The 18,957-nt window shown below is 47.4% G+C and overlaps 1 protein-coding gene across 3 annotated transcripts; it reads left to right on the forward strand.

Annotated features, from left to right (window-relative positions):
• The first annotated feature begins 9,507 nt into the window (after window positions 1-9,507).
• Window positions 9,508-18,213, forward strand: ZNF774 (zinc finger protein 774). 3 transcript variants are annotated; one of them, XM_047861022.1, is made up of 5 exons: window positions 9,508-9,646; window positions 10,162-10,223; window positions 11,229-11,351; window positions 13,876-13,982; window positions 15,844-18,213. In XM_047861022.1, exons 3-5 carry the CDS (start codon window positions 11,245-11,247, stop codon window positions 17,082-17,084), a joined length of 1,455 nt encoding a protein of 484 aa, XP_047716978.1. In that variant the 5' UTR covers window positions 9,508-9,646; window positions 10,162-10,223; window positions 11,229-11,244; the 3' UTR covers window positions 17,085-18,213. The 3 variants fall into 3 exon arrangements, with proteins under 3 accessions (XP_047716978.1, XP_047716977.1, XP_047716979.1); XM_047861021.1 differs by lacking the exon at window positions 10,162-10,223 and having other exon boundaries at window positions 15,844-18,212; XM_047861023.1 differs by lacking the exons at window positions 9,508-9,646; window positions 10,162-10,223 and having other exon boundaries at window positions 11,166-11,351.
• The last annotated feature ends 744 nt before the right edge of the window (window positions 18,214-18,957 follow it).

The raw sequence follows: 18,957 nt of genomic DNA on the forward strand, positions 1-18,957 counted from the left end.
AAGTGAGTTTGGGGCCCACGGGGGCGTTGCCATATTTCGCTGCCCCTGATTACCTTATGGTGGCATCATTGAAGTCAGGATGCACCTTACAACCGACAGCATGTCAGAGTTTAACAGGCAGTTTTGTTCCCTCTCTTAGCGGCACGTAGTGGCGTTTTAGATGAAAGACGGTAATTCATTTGGGCTGCCGCGTATCAGCGTGTCTCTTGATAGCCCGGGCGCAGAAATGTTCTCACAAAAGAGGCACTCCCATCTCCTGTGGGAACGACCCATAAAAGGAAGAACGATGAGCAAATTCATAAATCAGGGACCTCGGATCTCCGTCGTTGGTAATAAACATTCACTCTAAGTAATAGGACCATTTGTGGCTTACAGGTATCAGTGCTTGATAACGTTTGTCAAGGTCAAGTCCGGGCTGTGAAAGGAAAGTTCTTCCCTGCGTTCATGGTGAGTAAAGGCTTTAATGAAGGCAGAGCTCCATGCTGAAGATTGACACCTCATTCACCTTAACAAAAGTACGCTAACAGCAGGAGTCCGTCCTTCTTTTAAAAAGTGTGTATTTACCCAGTATGCTTCAGGTTTGTACTCATATTAGTATCCTAAATTGTGATGCTCTAAAATGCGTGTTTAGAGTCTAAATCCTTTATATTCCTTTTTTTTTTTTTTTTTTTTTTTTTACGTTTTGAAAGACAGAGAGCACAAGTGGGAGGAGGGCAGGGGGACAGAGGATCCTAAGCGGCTTCCACACCGACAGCAGCGAGCCTGATGCAGGGCTTGAACTCACGAACCGTGAGATCAGGACCTGAGCCGAAGCTGGACACTTAACCGACTCTGCCACCCAGGTGCCCCTAAATCCTTTATATTCCAAGCGTGGTGTTTGAACTAGCAGTGTGGGACAACAACCTGGGAACTTGCTAGAAATGCAGACTCTCAGACCCCGTCCTAGCCCCGCCTGCTGAATCAGAATACGTATTTAATATACAGGCTCCCACATCAGCTGATGAGTGGATAAGCAAATAAGGTCTGTCCACACAATGGAATATTACTGAGCCATAAAAAGGCATGAAATACTGATATGTGGTATGGCATAGATAAGCCCTGAAAACATTATGTTAAATGAAAGAAGTCAGACACAGAAGAGCACATATCGTATGATTCCATTCATTTGAAATGTCCTGGATAAAGCAGATCTATAGAGACGAAAAGAAGATTATTGTCTGCCTAGGGTATGGGCGAAAGGGGGCATCGGAGTCACTGATGATGGGTGAGGGATTTCTTTTGGGGAATGATGGAAATGTTCTGGAATTAGATAGTGGTGACATTTGCCCAACATTGTGAATATACTAACCACCACTGAATTTTTGAATTTATGCTATATGAATTTTATTTCAAAAACATTTTTTAGGGGCGCCTGGGTGGCTCAGTCGGTTGAGCATCCGACTTCGGCTCAGGTCATGATCTCACAGTCTGTGGGTTCAAGCCCCGCGTTGGGCTCTGTGCTGACAGCTCAGAGCCTGGAGCCTGCTTCCCATCCTGTGTCTCCCTCCCTCTCTGCCCCTCCCCCACTCTCACTTCATCTCACTCTGTCTCTCAAAAATAAATAAATGTAAAAACAAAAATAAAAAAAACCAAAAAACATTTTTTAAATGAAGCCAACCTAACATATTGCCTGCAACCTTTAACAAATCTTAGATTTCTTTTGTTCCCACAGGACAGGAAGAGAAAATGCTGCTTAAGTCACTTTAGTAGAGGGGCACCTGGGTGGCTCAGTCAGTTAAGTGTCCAACTTTAGCTCAGGTCATGATCTCGAGGTTTGTGAGTTCGAGCCCCGCGTCGGGCTCTGTGCTGGCAGCTCGGAGCCTGGAGCCTGCTTCGGGTTCTGTGTCTCCCTCTCTCTCTCTGCCCCTCCCCTGCTCATGCTCTGCCGTTCTCTCAAAAATAAGTAATCATTAGGGGCGCCTGGGTGGCGCAGTCGGTTGAGCGTCCGACTTCAGCCAGGTCACGATCTCACGCTCCGTGAGTTTGAGCCCCGCGTCAGGCTCTGGGCTGACGGCTCAGAGCCTGGAGCCTGCTTCCGATTCTGTGTCTCCCTCTCTCTGCCCCTCCCCCGTTCATGCTCTGTCTCTCTCTGTCCCAAAAATAAATAAATGTTGAAAAAAAAAATTAAAAAAAAAATAAGTAATCATTAAAATTTTTTTTTTTTTAATTATTCCAGTAGAAAGAAATGTTCCCCAAGTAATACAACATGAAAATCTTATGGCTTTATTTTGGATCATCTATGGAAGTAATGTAAAGTAAAAGGTTCCCAGTAAATAAAGTGCTATGTTAACATCATTAAAAGTGGGGGGAGGAGGGGCGCCTGGGTGGCGCAGTCGGTTAAGCGTCCGACTTCAGCCAGGTCACGATCTCGCGGTCCGGGAGTTCGAGCCCCGCGTCAGGCTCTGGGCTGATGGCTCAGAGCCTGGAGCCTGTTTCTGATTCTGTGTCTCCCTCTCTCTGCCCCCTCCCCCATTCATGCTCTGTCTCTCTCTGTCCCAAAAATAAATAAACGTTGAAAAAAAAAAAAAATTTAAAAGTGGGGGGAGGAAAAAAGCCAAAAATTTAAAAGGCATTTAAAAATAGAAACAAACAAACAAAAAAACCAAAACAAAACACAAGCCTTCCCCCCACCCCAGGTGATTCACGTAGCTATTAAGATTTGGGAAGTGCTGCTCTACATATCATGCCCTTGACTGCATGTCCTTCCTCACCCTCGCTCGGAAAACTCTTCCCTTTCCTTAGAGGCATCCCCAGATGTGACACTACTCCAGTTGTTAGCTTGGCCAGCCCACACCCTTCTCCGGCTGCCTGTGCGGTAGAGGCTGTTGGCCAGGTAGTGCCACCCCCCGTGTTAGGAGGGGGCCCCTCTCCAGTCCTGGGTTGCGAGGCATCCCTGCTCCCCGGAGAGCACGGGGCCCCAGCTGGCCCCGTGGCCGGGGCCCCAGCCGGCCTCTGCTGAGCACAGCTCTCTGAGTTTCTCGGTCTGCCTTCATAAGTGGCTGAAAAACACACCAGGCACCAAACTGTTCCCCACCTTGTCCTCATCGCTTCTTCTCACCAGGTACCTCTGCCCCCAAATCTCCACTCTCCTTCTTGAAACAAAAAACTAAAGGACCTCGGATACCGACACATATAAGAACATCAAATGGAATGAGGAAAGAAGGGAAGGATTCCCCCTTCTCCCCAGAGATATCTCAACTGTAGCTTCTGCTTGGGCAAAATTTTCTAGCACGCATGCACACACACACACACACACACACACACACACACACACATACACAGAGAGAGGAAAGATATGTAGCGAAATATTAACAGTGATTTTTTTTAGTGGGTGGTAGGATTTATCTATTTCTCTGTATTTCTAACTTTTTAAATTTTTTTAAAATGTTTTTATTTATTTGTGAAGGAGAGAGAGACAGAGCATGAGCAGGGGAGGGGCAGAGAGAGAGGGAGACATAGAATTCAAAGCAGGCTCCAGGCTCTAAGCTGTCAGCACAGAGCCCGATGTGGGGCTCGAACTCAGGAACTGTGAGATCATGACCCGAGCCGAAGTCGGACGCTTCACCGATTGAGCCACCCAGGCGCCCCTGTATTTCTAATTTTTTAAAAAATGAATGCATCTTACTTACATAATCATAAAAATAAAAGATTTTTTGTTAGAGGAAGTAAGAAACTCCCCATGGTGATGGAATATGTGATTTCAACATGCATTTTCAAATAGAGAATTTCTGTCTTGCAAAAATTAACTTTAGGGTCACAAAGTCTTCCTCATACGATTCACAGTACACAAAAAAGTCTTTTATGAGTGATGTCGGGTTACCAGAGACAGGAAACAAAGTTGGTTCCCAGATCCTGGAAGGAGGTTGTGCGGAAGCCCTCTGGAAATTTCAGGCCCTCCTCCAAATGAGAACACATCTTTACAGAAGATATACTGTCTCCTCTGTAAAGAAGGAGTTTAGGAGAATTACCTCATTATCATACCAGTTGGTCATAATCCCCGCCTGATCCTTTTTATCACATTAGGTATAGATACTTTGTTTTGAATCTCTACCAAGAAGGAGTTGAATTGGTTAATTCTCCTGGAAGTGGTTCAGTTTAAAAGGGTTTCAAGTAATTTTGCTCGTTTGTTATTATCGGCAAGATCAAAGCTGCACATTTTGTTTCTAATTGTATTCTCTTTTAGGTGAATTATCTGAACGCTTTACAGAAAGTACATTTAACTGGATAATTCTAAAACACGGCATTAAAAACTGAATAGGGTCATTGAGAGAGATTTGAAATTCAGATGAGCAAAAGCTCTTCTTAGGTTTGTGTACACGTCCATGGATTTTTTTAAGCAGAAATGGTGCGTTATTGGGGAATTTTTAAATTTCGAGTGTCTGACCTTTGCCACTCAAACTAGCTTAGGCAAGAAAGGAATGTGCATTGACTCATAAAACAAACTTAAGGAGAAGTCAGGGTTATTTCTGGCCTCAGTGACCAAAGACTCGAAGGCTCTCAGGACTGCCCCCCAGCTTTTGCTCTCTGCTTCCAGCTCTCTGTGGTCCATTCATGCACTCAGACTGCAGTTCACCGGGCAGGAAACATGGCGGCCCCTTCCCCCAGCCTCCCGGCCTCCTGGCCTCCCATCTTCCCCTGTGGGAAAAGGTCTTTTTTCTTTGGTTCCAGATTAAGAAGTGCCAGGGAAGGTTCCTGACAGGCTCTGCTCGATACACCAGCACACTCTCTGACAAATTGTCATCGCAAGGTGGCACGGGGCTGTGACTGGCTCAGTCTGGATCAAGTACCCACTTCTGTTTTTTAGTATAGAGTGTAATGTTTATTTATTTATTTTGAGAGAGAGAGAGAGTACAAACAGGGGAGGGGCAGAGAAAGAGGGAGAGAGAGAGTCCCAAACAGGCTCTGCGATATCAGCGCAGAGCCCGACGTGGGGCTCAATCCCACGGACCGTGAGATCATGACCTGAGCCGAAATCCAGAGTGGGACACTTAGCCGACTGAGCCGCCCAGCCGCCCCTCAAGTACCCACTTCTAAACCAAACCCTGTGACGGAGGGGAGGGTCATGCAAGGAGAGGCCAGCTCATGTCTGAACCATGGGTGCTGTTTCCTCAAGAAAGATCGGGTGCTATTTCTTGTAATACCCGGGACCAGTGAGCTAGTAGACAAATGACAAGTGTTCACCACATACAAGTGGGATCATATTTGATGCACCTGTTTTGCCACATGTTTTTTTTTTTACACATCTTTCATTTTTCCACGTTCTGCATTTGTTCAATGCTGATAGCATTTAATGGTGGAACGATATTCTATTCTGGAACCCGGACGTGATGACTGGAAGCGACCAAGACAAGGGCCTCCCACTAAGGTAGGCAGAGCAGAGAGACAGAGGTCATCTGACTCCTTGCTGGCCCTCCCAGAGTGGCTGGACCGGTGCTATTTCCACGCTTCTTGATACCTGAGAAAAATAGCCCCTACAGGCCGAACGACAGTAGTCCCTTACACACAGCCAGGCGCAGTTCCTTAGAGAGGGGCTCCAGGCAGGCTGGAGCCATTAAAAGGAGGCCAGGAAGTTTATCACCAATGGGAACAGACACAGGACAGTGCTAAGAACCCCAAAGAGACTGAAAGGGAAACTGAAATGAAAGAAATTGCAGCCGGGGAAGGGGGGGGAGCCTCCGACTTCGGCTCAGGTCATGATCTCACGATTGGTGAGTTCAAGCCCAGCATCGGGCTCTGTGCGGTCAGCCTGGAGCCTGCTTTGGACCCTTTGTCTCCCCATCCCCCCGCTCCTCCCCCACTCTCTCAAAAACAAACATTAAAAAAATTTTTTTAATGAAGGAAACCTATTAGAAAAAGAAAGAAAGAAATTGCAGCCTGTTTCTTTTTTGAACTGTTAAAGGAGACCGACCCATAGAGCATCCCCGAGTCAACGCGACGTAGTTACAGTAGTGTGGAAAATGGCAGCCATGGATGAGTCGGGCAGAAAGAGGGTCAGAAGTAGCACCCTGAGGCTTATGCTGTGTACCATGGAGGGTTTCAGAAATCTCCAAGTGCTCCCAGTAAGGGTGATGGGACAGGCTGAAACTGAGAGCCAGAAAGCCTCCCGAAGGGTCACCCTGTGGCTGAAGACCCGTGGCCAAGACTTCAGGGCAGCGGCCTAAGCAGGCACCGGAGAGAACAGGCCCCCGGAATTGGATGGGTCAGTGGCGATGAAATGAGTAGAGAGGCCAGGAGAGATCTGGTGAGTGAGCTGTGCGTGGGGTGAGCAGGAGTCGGTGGAGAAGGTCAGCTGGAGAACTGGGGTCCCTTCCCCCCGTGCGCCCCCTGCTCCCCAATAACATCTTGGGAATGAGTAAGTGGAGAGGACGCCGTTGGGGGAGACAGACAGCTTTCAGAGGGAGTTTGAACTTTAAATGGACTACGATTTGCCCAAATTTAACTATTTCAAACCCGAAAGAGAATGTTCTTTTTAACCAGTAAGCTGAAGAGCTGCCCAGTAATGCGAATCTTCTGAGGAATCTTAGTGCAGTCAAAAGACTTAAAAAAAAAAAAAATGTGTACTAGGGCGCCTGGGTGGCTCAGTCAGTTGAGCATCCTACTCTTGATTTCGGCTCAGGTCATGATTCCGGGGTTGTGGGATCGAGCCCCACGTTGGGCCCCATGCTGAGTGTGGGGCCTGCTTGAGATTCTCTCTCTCTCTCTCTCTCTCTCTCTCTCTCTCTCTCTGTCTCTCTGTCCCTCTCTCTCCCCTGCTCATACTCTCTCTCTCTCTAAAATAAAAAAAAATTCTTTTTTAATTTGTACCTCTGGGTCGTGCCGTGTACATTGTGACTGTCCCTCCCCGCTTCCCCATACGTGTAGATCTCTATTACAAGTTTCCTTAAAGAGGTGCCACAGGAGTTTGACAGAGTGTCACAAGGAAAATGTCCTAAAGACCACTTTAGTCCTGTGGTAGCCGGCCTCCAAGGTGGCCCACTGATCCATGCTTCCTAGTATTCATGTCCTTGTCCCACACCGTACCAGGGGCGGTCTGCATGACCAAGGGCATTTGGCAGAAGGGTCGGTATATCACTTCCAAGATTAGGTGAGCCTCTGCTTCTGTCAGATCGCTCATTCTGGGGAAACTGGCCACCATGTTGTGAGGAGAGGCCTACGTGTGAGGAGATAGCCTGTGTATGTGTGAGCTTGGAAGCAGATCCTCCAGCCCCAGTCAGGCCTTCAGATCATCTGCAGCCCCAGTCAGCACCTGGATGCAGCCTCATGACAGACCCTCAATTAGAGACAGCCAGCTAAGCTGCTCGGATTCGCGAGCCACAGAAACCATAATAAATGTTGTTGTAACCCACGACGTTTGAGGGGTAATTTATTATGCACCAATAGATGATATACTCCCTCCCTTAGAGGGAGTTAAAGCACCTGCTAAAACTCTCTTTTCATCCTCCATGAAGTCTTTTCAGCTTCCCTCCCCTCCTCCATTTCCATGCTGCCACACCTGTAAGCACCCAACTCCTAATAGGTCATGGGCCTGCTCCAAGTAGCCACCTGGGGTACATGGCCTCATTTCTCTATAGGCTGATTTTCTCATGAGGCCGAGCTTCTCCTCTCCTTCTTCTCCCCACACATCTGATAACGATGAATAAAATGCTAAGAGAGTGAGGCTGGGGCAGAAGGAACGAGGCCAGAGGGAGAGGCAAGGGATAGCCATCAGCCAGATTCAGTGACTCTTCATTTACCTGCCCTCCACACGCCCTGATGATCGGTTGAAGAGCCATAGAATCTTCCTGATGGCAGAATACCAGAAAGACCCCTGAGGGGTCTGGAGATGCCTCTGATTATCCAGGTCCTGAACTGTGTTCTGTTTATGGGAGCCTGGCACTCCCTAGGTTTCCAGGGTGTTCCTTGCTGTTTCTGGGTTCCCATGAGATTTCAGTTTATCCCATTTCCATCTAACTAAAATATATCTGCTGAGCAAAACCAGATGTTTGTTTATGGTGGGCAGAATTCCCCAAAATGCTATTGTGGTCATTTTGCCGCTGACTACAGTTATATAGCAAAACAATTGAGATGCACTAGCTATATGGAAAAAAAAAAAAAAGAAAACATTATTTGGTATTTGGTGTATCTTCTATGGTTTCTCGCCTCTGTTGGCCTGTGAGCTTCAGGAAGGCAATGGTCACATGTGATTCCTGTGGGTAACCACAATGCGCAGAACAGTCTGGAATGTAGAACGTCCCCAGTAAATATTTGTTGGAAGATACACCGTACACATTGAAGGAATGGTTGAACTAGCGCTTAAGGAGGCTTTCACATTGCCCCTTGAGCTGGTAATTCTAAGAATTTTACAGTCCACCACAAAATGTTCTTCTTCTTACTATCATTTTTAATAATATTTTTAATTTCTTCTTTATTATTATTATTCTTTTATTATTATTTATTTATTTTGAGAGAGAGAGAGAGAGAAAGAGAGAGAGACAGAGCACGAGCGGGTGAGGGGCAGAGAGAGGGAAACCGAATCCAAAGCAGGCTCCAGGCTCTGAGCTGTCAGCACAGAGCCCCACTCAGGGCTCAAAGAACCATGAGACCATGACCTGAGCCAAAGTTGGACGCTTAACCAACTGAGCCACCCAAGTGCCCCAAAATGTTTCGGGTTTTTGTTTGTTTGTTTGTTTTTAACGGTACTGAATGAATCAACAAATCGGGTAGACAGGTGCGTTTTCTTCGTTGTAAAGAAAGGCTTCTATTATTTTTTAGGTAGGGGCTTGCCCCAAGTGAGCACTGGTTCTCACATAAGGTCCAGGAGGCTCCACAGTTTGGAACCCAGTACACCTTTCCTAGGCGATAAGACACCCAGGCCAGCCTCCTCTGGCTATGAACAGGTGTGGTAACCGATGGAGAGGGAATTGCGACGCTAATGGAAGGGGGCAAAACGTCTGTTTTCCGCTAAAGGCTTCTGCTTGGGGTTTCTTAATGCACAGCCTCAGTTGCCCAGGGATCTGTTGGTGGCAGACACCAGGCAGGCTCGGCCCCCCAGGATGGGGAACCCGGCACAGGAGGATCCACAAGGCCGCGGCGATGAGCTGCCCCTCGCTTGGCAAGGGCGAGGTGCCAGAGCGCGGGAGACGCCGCCGTTGGTACAAGGCTGCTCGCCGGCAGTCGGGTGAGGCCGGGTGGTTCGCATCTGCAGATCCCTCTCCGGGCGTACAGTCTCCGGACCCCACCCTCTCACCTCGAGAGAAGCAGTTCCCGCGGTAGGGAGAACTGGGTTTTGCACTTGGCACCGCTGGGACCTGGGCATCCCCGGACTCCGAGTCCTTTGAAGCGGTCTTGTTCGAGACTACATTTCCCAGAAGGCCGCGCGGAGATTGAAAGCTGCACCAGCCTATGGACGGACAAGGCTTCTGGTCGCCGAAACTGAACAGCCAATGGCAATGAGACAGGGGCGGTGTCTTCCGGCTGCGAGCGGTCGAGCGCAGAGTCCCACCTGTGTCCCCACAGCCCTGTCACGAATCCCGGTCGGGTTCGAGAAGGGACCGCCTCGGCTTTGTGGGCCGGGAGCGGCTCGGCGGTGGAGGACTCTCACTTTCTGCTCCATCCCGGAGCCGGGCCGGTGAGTGATGCGGGGAAGGAGACTGCGGCGGTCGCCCGGGAGCTGCAGAGGGGCGTGGAGGGGACTCGCCCGCAGCCGCGCTGTGGCCCCTGCCAGGTCGCCGCGCTCGCCTTTCGGAGCCCGCGGGTGTCGCTGAAGAGTGAGGAGAGGTGGCTGCGGCTTTCTGTGCCGTCGTCGGGATAGCCCATCCTCTTGATCAGTCTTCCCGCTCCTCGGTCGTGGTCCCCGGGCTTCGGCGTGCCTTGTGACCCTGTGACCGCGGCGCCCTGATTAGGGCCTGCAGCACCGCGAGGGGGGTGGGGGTGGGGGACGAGTGCCGGTCCCACCCGTGCCGTCATGTCCCTATTAATAAACCCAGCGAACAAACCGGTGCCGCTCACGATGGCACTTAGTCACAGCACCTCGGCGCTCCGGGAGCCTGCGGGGTCACCTGCGGGGGGTGGGGGTGGGGGGACGGGAGACCGGGTGGGAAACAATGTTTCCGTGACCGTGGCTGTGAACTCTCCTCCCCTCAGTCCCGCTGTCTCCTGCAAGTGGGCCCGGCAGTTGTGTCTCCTCATGGATGCCGAAATAAAATGTATGCTCAAAACTTATTTTCAGTTTTTACCTCCTAATGACATTCCTTTCGTTTGTTGGGGTTTTAAAGCAGAGAGATGAAATGTTTCCTTACGGTTTTTAGGTCTTTAAAAACTCAGTACTTTATAAAGGACCGAGAGCAATGTGTGTAAATGCATGAGTATTTCCACGGAAAGTGCAAGAATATTCTAGTAGTAGCCAGGTGCTTCGATTGGTGTGACAAAAGACGAGAAAGAGGAAAGCTTCCTCGTTCCAGTCTGGTCCATCCTGCACTGAAACGCAGAAGTTTTTGTAGTAGATTCAGCTGGCTGACTTGTGTTTTTTTCTATTGGAAACTCTTTAAGCCACCCCTCCCCCCCGCAAACACACACACACACACACACACACACACACGCGCGCGCGCGCACACACACACGCACACACACACATCAAAACAAAACAAAATTCCATTTCTTTGTGACTCCTACTGCCTTTTACAGCACATTACTGTAAAAATGGTACCCAGAACTTTTCATGTTCTGTCTGATCTGTTCCTTGAGGTTGACACCAAATCTGCAAGCCAGGAAAAGTCAGCTGTTCTCATAGCTAATACGGGTATAATTAAATCCACAATTTCCTAGCTTGCCGAGGAAGATGTAGCTGGAGAGCTTTTCGCAAGATCAAGTCCCTCCCCCCAACACCTGCCTACTCTATCCTTTGTTTATCTTGTCCATCGTGGACAATTTGTTCCTCAAAAGGTTCATGTTTCTTGTAGCTGCGTTTGGGAGCTCCAGGCCTCACTTAGTGATGTGAATGTTGGCCAAGGGAAGGATTATGTAAAAACAGTAAGGAAAGCAGCCCTTCTATGGTTGACAGAATTTATCTCCGAACTAGTCTATTCCGGGGTGGGGGGGGGGGGGCTGGGGTCTTTGGGTATACTGGTGGCACCGGGGCGGTCTTTTGGTTTTGAGACAATGGTTAGACTATCCAGAGAGCTTTTGATGCATACTGAGTTCTCCTGCTTTAGGAACTGATGACTCTCAATGATGTGGCTGGGGACTTCAGGGAAGAATGGGTTACCCGGACCCTGCTTAGAGAATGCTCTTCAGGGATACCACCCAGCACAGTTACAAGAATGGGCTCTCCCAGGGTAAGGATGCTACTACTCTCCTTTAGGTTTAAGACTTAGATCACGTGAGGGGCACCTGAGTGGCTCAGTCGGACAAGCGTCTGACTTCGGCTCAGGTCATGTTCTCACGGTTTGTGAGTTTGAGCCCCACGTCAGGCTCTGGGCTGACAGCTGACGGCTCGGAGCCTGGAGCCTGCTTTGGATTCTGTGTCTCCCTCTGTCTCCCCCTCCACTGCCTGCATTCTGTCTCTCGCATTATCTCAAAAATAAATAAACTTCAAAAAAAAATTTTTGTAAAGACTTAGATCATGTGAGAGGGCCCAGGTCTGAGTGGTCTCTAGGGACGTTGATCTCTTAGAGCTAAAGATCTCTGTGAGATCTTTAATAATTGTTGCCTCCCTAGCAGAAAAAAAAATAACTTCCTTTTTTTTAATGACTTACATTTTTATGGCACTTTATGGTTTGCAGATATCTTTGATATTTATTGTTTAATTAGTATCTCACCATAGGGGTCCCTGAGTGGCTCAGTCGGTCGGGCGTCCGACTTCGGCTCAGGTCATGATCTCACGGTTTGTGGGCTTGAGCCCCGCATCAGGCTCTGTGCTGACAGCGCAGAGCCTGGAGCCTACTTCAGATTCTGTGTCTTCCCTCTCTCTCTCTCTCACTCTCTCTCTCTGCCCTTTCCCTGCTTAAGCTCTGTCTTTCTCTGTCTCTCAAAAATAAATAAATGTTAAAAAACATTAAAAAAAATAAAAGTGTACTAATATATACTCATTGAAGAAAAAGACAAACAAAATGAAACCAAAAGTCCCACTTCATCCCACTTCTGAAGAGTTACTGTCCTTCCAGCTGTTGTCCTAAGCACAGATATAATTAACAAAAACAAAAGAGAAAAAATTGGGATCATACTGTAAATTCCGTTGTGCACCTTACTTTTTTATACAATACATTGTATTGTAATACATTCCAACAACAATAACTGTTTTTCTATACATTGCTTCAAAATAATCACTTAGTATTTTATTGTATGGAATACAATAATTTACATTAGATTGAACCATATATTTGACCACTTTTAAGCCGCTTAACTTATACAATGGCAATTAAAAAAATTTTTTTTTGAAGTTTATTTATTTATTTTGAGACAGAGAGAGAGCACACTCAGGGGAGGGGCAGAGAGAGGGAGAGACAGAATTTCAAGCAGGCTGCACGCTGTCAGCACAGAGCCCGACTCAAGGCAGGAATTCACTGTGAGATCGTGACCTGAGCCGAGATTAAGAGTTGGACGCTTAACCGACTGAGTCACCCAGGCGCCCCTACACTGGCAATTTCATATGGCTTAATCAAATATAATTATTCCTTTGTCATAGGACATTTAGGTCCTTTCCAGATCTTTACCAGTATTGTGATGAACATCTTTTAGCTGTCTTTTTTTTTGGGGGGGGGGGGGAATATGGTTTCTTAAAGTATAATTAGTTAATAATTAGGTAATAGATCTCTTGCACAACTTTATTTTTTAACTTTTTTTTTTCATTTCCTTAGAATTCCCAGAACTAGAATTGCTGGGCCAAAGAATAGATATCTTTCTATAGTATTTGATATTTTTGCCAAATGCCTTCCAAAAAGATTGAATTCTTTATTCCTACAAGCATTATATGAAAGCGTCCATTTCTATACATCCTACCTATCATGGTAGGATAATTTAAGAGTCTGGGTTAAATACTAGTGATAGCTAACATTGAAGAGTTCCCACTTAATCCTTACAACAATACTAGAAGGTAGGTCTTATCATTATCCCTATTTTATAGATGATGACCCTGAGACAGAGAGTTTAAGTAACTTTCCTGAGGTCACACAGCTAGTAAGAGGAAGGGTTAAGATTGACTCGTAGGCAATATAACTGAAATTTGCACTCTTTTCCTCTACATTGTATTGCCTAACTGTATCATTGTTTTAATTTGAATTTTTCCGGTTAATGGTAAGGTTAAAGATTTTTCATATATTTATAGATTGCGTGTATTTGTGTGTGTGTGTGTGTGTGTGTGAATTGCCTATTTATGACCTTTGCCCATTTTTTTTTTTCTTACAAGTGTTTGTCTTTTTCTCATGGTTGTATCTACTGCTGCCTTTCTGGGAAAAGTTTAAAGCCCGACATTAGAGTTAACTTCCTTGATTCTTTCTAAGGGTGAGGTCTTGGCGGCATTGTTTCTGAGAAAATTCTCTCTCTATCTGAATTTAGCCTTGTGCCTTCAGAGGTGAATTATTGTGCTCACTCTAGAGTTTCTGTCACCCAAGTCTGGTGTGTGTGTGTGTGTGTGTGTGTGTGTGTGTGTGTGTGTGTGATGAGAGGAAAGGAGCTTTTTTCACAGCCCCTTGGGGAGATAATCTGTTTTATTATTCCATCTCATTCTTTCACTGAGACCAAACATACATTAGCATCTCCCTGGGTGTTGTCCTCTGCTTAGGGAAGAAGGAGGGCTTGCCTTTTGGTCAGGCTTTGTATGGCTGGTTCCGATTAATATGCTGTGTTCACCTTCCTGTATAGGATTTCCAGACCAAGTGTGATTTCCCAGCTGGAGCAGAAAGAAGAACCGTGGACGCTACCGCTCCAAAATTTCGAGGCAAGAAAGATCCTACGGGAAAGTCACACAGGTGAGATGTGACTATTACGAGGTGGGAAGAAATCTAGCCCTTGCTTAGATGAAGAATTTGGAATGCTGCCATAGACATCTGTTCTCACTTTTACAGGTTTAAGTTGGACTTCTTGGGCAGTCAGTAACGGACCAAATAAAGTCTTCATTTTGTTCATTTATTTAAAAAAAAAATTGTTTTAGGGGCGCCTGGGTGGCTCAGTCGGTTAAGCGGCCGACTTCGGCTCAGGTCACGATCTCACGGTCCGTGGGTTCGAGCCCTGCGTCGGGCTCTGTGCTGACTGCTCAGAGCCTGGAGCCTGTTTCAGATTCTGTGTCTCCCTCTCTCTCTGCCCCTCCCCCATTCATGCTCTGTCTCTCTCTGTCTCAAAAATAAATAAACGTTAAAAAAAAAAAAGAAAATTACATTTATTTATTTTTGAGACACAGAGAGACAGAGCACAAGTGGGGGAGGGGCAGAGAGAGAAGGAGACAGAGTCAGAAGCAGGCTCCAGGCTCTGAGCTGTCAGCACAGAGCCCGACATGGGGCTCGAACTCATGAACCGTGAGATCATGACCTGAGCCGAAGTCGGACGCTTCACCGACTGAGCCACCCAGGCACCCCCCCCTTTTTTTTTAATTAAAAAAAGTTTATTTTTGAGAGAGCGTGAGTGGGGGAGGGGCAGAGAGAGGGGGACAGAGGATCCGAAGCAGGCTAGGCGCTGACAGCAGCGAGCCGGACGTTGGGCTTGAACTCACGAAGCACAAGATCGTGACCTGAGCTGAAGTCCCTTCATTTTATTTTTTTTAAGTAAACTCTTTGCTCAACATGGAATTTGAATTCACAACCCCAAGATCAAGAGTCGCAGGCTCTACTGACTGAGCCGCGCAGACGCCCCTGAAGTCTTCATTTTATTTTTTTATTTTATTTTTATTTTTTCAACGTTTATTTATTTTTGGGACAGAGAGAGACAGAGCATGAACGGGCGAGGGGCAGAGAGAGAGGGAGACACAGAATCGGAAACAGGCTCCAGGCTCCGAGCCATCAGCCCAGAGCCCGACGCAGGGCTCGAACTCACGGACCGCGAGATCGTGACCTGGCTGAAGTCGGACGCTTAACCGACTGCGCCACCCAGGCGCCCCTGAAGTCTTCATTTTAAATAAGCGTTTCACTTTTGTCTATACTATAACATCTTTGAAAGGAGTCGCCGGATTTGGACAATACGTGGCATATACTCTTGAAGGATATCAAGGTTACTTCAAGAGTCATCTTAAGGGGCACCTGGGTGGCTCAGTCGGTTAAGTGTCTGACTTTGGCTCAGGTCATGATCTCGTGGTCTGTGAGTTCGAGTCCCACGTCGGGCTCTGTGCTGACAGCTCAGAGCCTGGAGCCCACTTGGAATTCTGTGTGTGTGTCTCTCTCTCTGCACTTCTTCCGCTCACACTCTGTCTCTCTCTCTCCCTCAAAAATAAACATTGTAAAAAAAGGATTCATCTTAAAAAGGGTTTAGGAATTTAGGTTTTGTAAGCTTGATAAACTTCACCGAGTTCATCTGGCTGGTTCAGTCAGTATAGCCCATGAGTCTTGATCTTGGGGTTGTGGGTTCAAGCCCCACATTGGGTATAGAGACTACTTAAAAATAAAATCTTTGCACCAGCAAAAGCAGCTGTATAATATAGATATGATAAAATAGATGGGATACGCCAGCCTGTAGTATAAAAATAAAATAAAATCTTTAAAAAAGTAAATAAAACTTTTCACAAGGTTTAAAATCAGAGTAGTCAAATTAAGTGTAGTCTGTTGCAAAACCACTAATCTCAGTCTTCCTCGCTGCTTTCTGATGTTTTTCCCGATAATTGGTTAACTTGTGTTAATTTTTCAGACTTTGAGAATCAGGTGACCAAACTCAGTCGGGACATGTCAGAAGCAGCAGAACGGTGTGGAACATCCTCAGAAAGGGCCAATAAGGATATTTCTCCTCCTCCTAGTTGGGGAGGAAACTGGGAGAGGGACCTTGAGTTAGAAGGGGAACACGGGACCCGCCCGGGAGAGGGCCAGCCGGAGCCCTTTCCACAAGGGAAGGATTTAAATGAGCTCCTGGACGGATACACAGGAAAGAAGCCCGTGTGTGCAGAGTGCGGGAAAAGCTTTAACCAGAGCTCCTATCTCATAAGACACCTACGAACCCACACTGGCGAGAGGCCTTATAAGTGCATCGAATGTGGGAAAGGCTTCAAGCAGAGTTCAGACCTTGTCACCCATCGCAGAACGCACACGGGAGAGAAACCCTACCAATGCAGCGGCTGTGAGAAAAAATTCAGCGACAGCTCTACGCTCATCAAACATCAGAGAACCCACACAGGCGAGAGACCCTACGAGTGCCCCGAGTGTGGGAAGACCTTTGGGCGGAAGCCACACCTCGTCATGCACCAAAGAACCCACACGGGAGAGAAGCCCTACACGTGTCTCAAATGCCATAAAAGCTTTAGCCGAAGCTCAAACTTCATCACCCATCAGAGGACCCACACGGGCGTGAAGCCTTACAGGTGCAGCGACTGTGGGGAGAGTTTTAGCCAGAGCTCAGACCTGGTGAAGCACCAGCGAACTCACACGGGAGAGCGGCCCTTCAAATGCGCAGAGTGCGGAAAGGACTTCCGAGATAGTTCTCACTTTGTAGCGCACATGAGTACCCACTCGGGGGAAAGGCCTTTCAGCTGTCCTCACTGCCGCAAAAGCTTCAGTCAGAGTTCACACCTGGTCACGCACCAGAGGACACACACAGGTGAGAGGCCGTTCCAGTGTGACAACTGCGGGAAGGGATTCGCCGACGGCTCTGCCCTCATAAAGCACCAAAGGATCCACACGGGGGAAAGACCCTATAAATGTGGCGAGTGTGGGAAGAGCTTCAACCAGAGCTCCCACTTCATTACCCATCAACGAATCCACGCAGGAGACAGGCCCTATCGCTGTCCCGAGTGCGGCAAAACCTTCAGTCAGCGTTCCCATTTCCTCACACACCAGAGAACCCACACAGGGGAAAAACCTTTCCACTGCAGTAGGTGTGACAAGAGCTTCCGCCAAAAAGCACATCTCTTATGCCATCAAAACACCCATTTGATCTAGGAAATGGTCTGCTGCCCCTGCCAGATTTTCATTTCTCTTGTCTCCAAGTGCTCCATGTAGAGAAAGCCTGAACCTGGGCATCAGAGGCTCAGGTTGGGCCCCGGTCTGTCCTCTGTTTTCTTCCCCGCTTTAATGGCGGAGATAAACTCATAGGCACCAAATAATATCCTGAACACAAAAGGCATTCCTTCAGTGTTTTTGACTGACCTTAGGGGTGAGTTTGACGGTTGATGCTTGGTAAGTAAAAGAGAAGTGAGATAAATGTGGCCACATTATCACCGTTAGTGAATAATATTTGAGATCTTATAAGCCCTTAATACCGTATAATGGCTGGCCCTTAAAAGTCTCTCGGTACGAAGTTGGTTGCGTTTAACTAGCCTTATCACTTGATAAAGAATCCGTTAGTGCAGCCCCGCAAGCCCAGAACTTGCCAGAAATGAGATTGCCACTAGAAGATTTGGGGTGTGAACACAGAAAACAGAAAACACTCTCCCAATCCAGGGCTGTGCAGGCATTAGTCACCAGATGTCTCATTGCCATGACGAGGCAGAATTCTTGAAGAGGATGTTTGTGGTCCTGTCATTTAGAGGCTGAAAGAATTTCAGAAGCTCTTTGTACAGCCGTGTATGAGGTACTCCCACTGGAGGTTTGCTATCATCTGAGGCACAAATATCCCGTGATGAACAAGCCCAAGGGACCTGGAAGGGGACTCTAAAACTATGGAAGCAACATTGCTGTTAAATATTACCGGGATCCTTCCTGGCATTTAGGTGAAGGAAACAACTCCTGTCTTTGAATCGCCTGGGTCATTGGCCCGTGAGTTTTAAGTTACTGTGACTCCCTAATTTTTTTTTAAGAGTCATTCATTCGATGCACCAGTACATTTCTGTATTTAACTGAAATAAATTGAGGGAAGGCAGTGTGTTGGAAAGAACACTGACTTCCTTGAGAAGGTGAGGTGTTTGAGACCCGGCCCTGACATTTAATTTGGCCGGACTTTACCTTCTCTCAGCCTCTACCTTACCTACCTCACAAGATTGTTGTGAGGCTCTAATGCGCACACATGCACACACACACAAGCACTTTGTTGTTAAATTATAAAGTAATAATGTGTCTAAAGTTCAGTGTTGCAAATGTCTTCCCTCCAAGGAACTCTGGCTAATATTTCCCAGGCGTCCCATTTTCTCTCATAGTAACAGACTTCTTTCTCTACCTGTTGAAAACCTAAGGCCCGAAAATGCTAAGCAACTCCTCGTGGGTCACCTAGGCGACACAGAGCCAGGATCTGGCTGCGAGTCTCTTCTTTAACAACACAGAACAGACCAGTTCTGACATTTGTTAGAGTGTCTCTGAGACATTACGTGTAGGACTGGCCGCCCCATGTTATCTGCATCAAACCGTTTTGAATTTGGAAACGATGGAAGGATGTAGCCTAAGTTCCAGGGAACTTTACAGGACCCTGTGCTGGAGGTCCTTGATCGTCATGGAGTGAGAGTGGAAAGGCAAGGACAGGCACACGTGGCTTGGGGCGGGGGGGGGGGGGGGGGGACTGGTTCACACTCTAAGGGAAAAGTGGTGAGCCAAAGGTAGTCTTCTGAGGCTCCCTATGGCGATACGGACTAAATTATTACATGAGCCTTGGGACACGAGTTCATTCCCTTCCGTTATATGGAATGCTGCCTGAGTGCTGTCACTCGGGGCTAGGACAGCTGATAACAGAAGCTCTTTCTTTGAAAGAATAATTAGATAATCGACCAGAAATAAAAACTCCGGTGAATCCAGTGCAGCGGTTCTCAAAATGTGAGCCCAGACCCGTAGCGTTACTGTCACCTGGGAACTTGCTAGAAATGCACATTCTAAGCTCCCACCCCAG

The sequence above is a fragment of the Prionailurus viverrinus genome, chromosome B3 (assembly GCF_022837055.1).
Source record: "Prionailurus viverrinus isolate Anna chromosome B3, UM_Priviv_1.0, whole genome shotgun sequence".
Classification (NCBI taxonomy): Eukaryota; Metazoa; Chordata; class Mammalia; order Carnivora; family Felidae; genus Prionailurus; species Prionailurus viverrinus.

Excerpts from the sequence above, each read along its gene's own strand:
- ZNF774 (XM_047861022.1), top strand. The coding sequence starts at position 11,245 with ATGATGTGGCTGGGGACTTCAGGGAAGAATGGGTTACCCGGACCCTGC. Across the intron at positions 11,352-13,875 it reads CAAGAATGGGCTCTCCCAGG|GATTTCCAGACCAAGTGTGA; the intron begins GTAAGGATGCTA and ends CTTCCTGTATAG. Across the intron at positions 13,983-15,843 it reads CCTACGGGAAAGTCACACAG|ACTTTGAGAATCAGGTGACC; the intron begins GTGAGATGTGAC and ends TTAATTTTTCAG.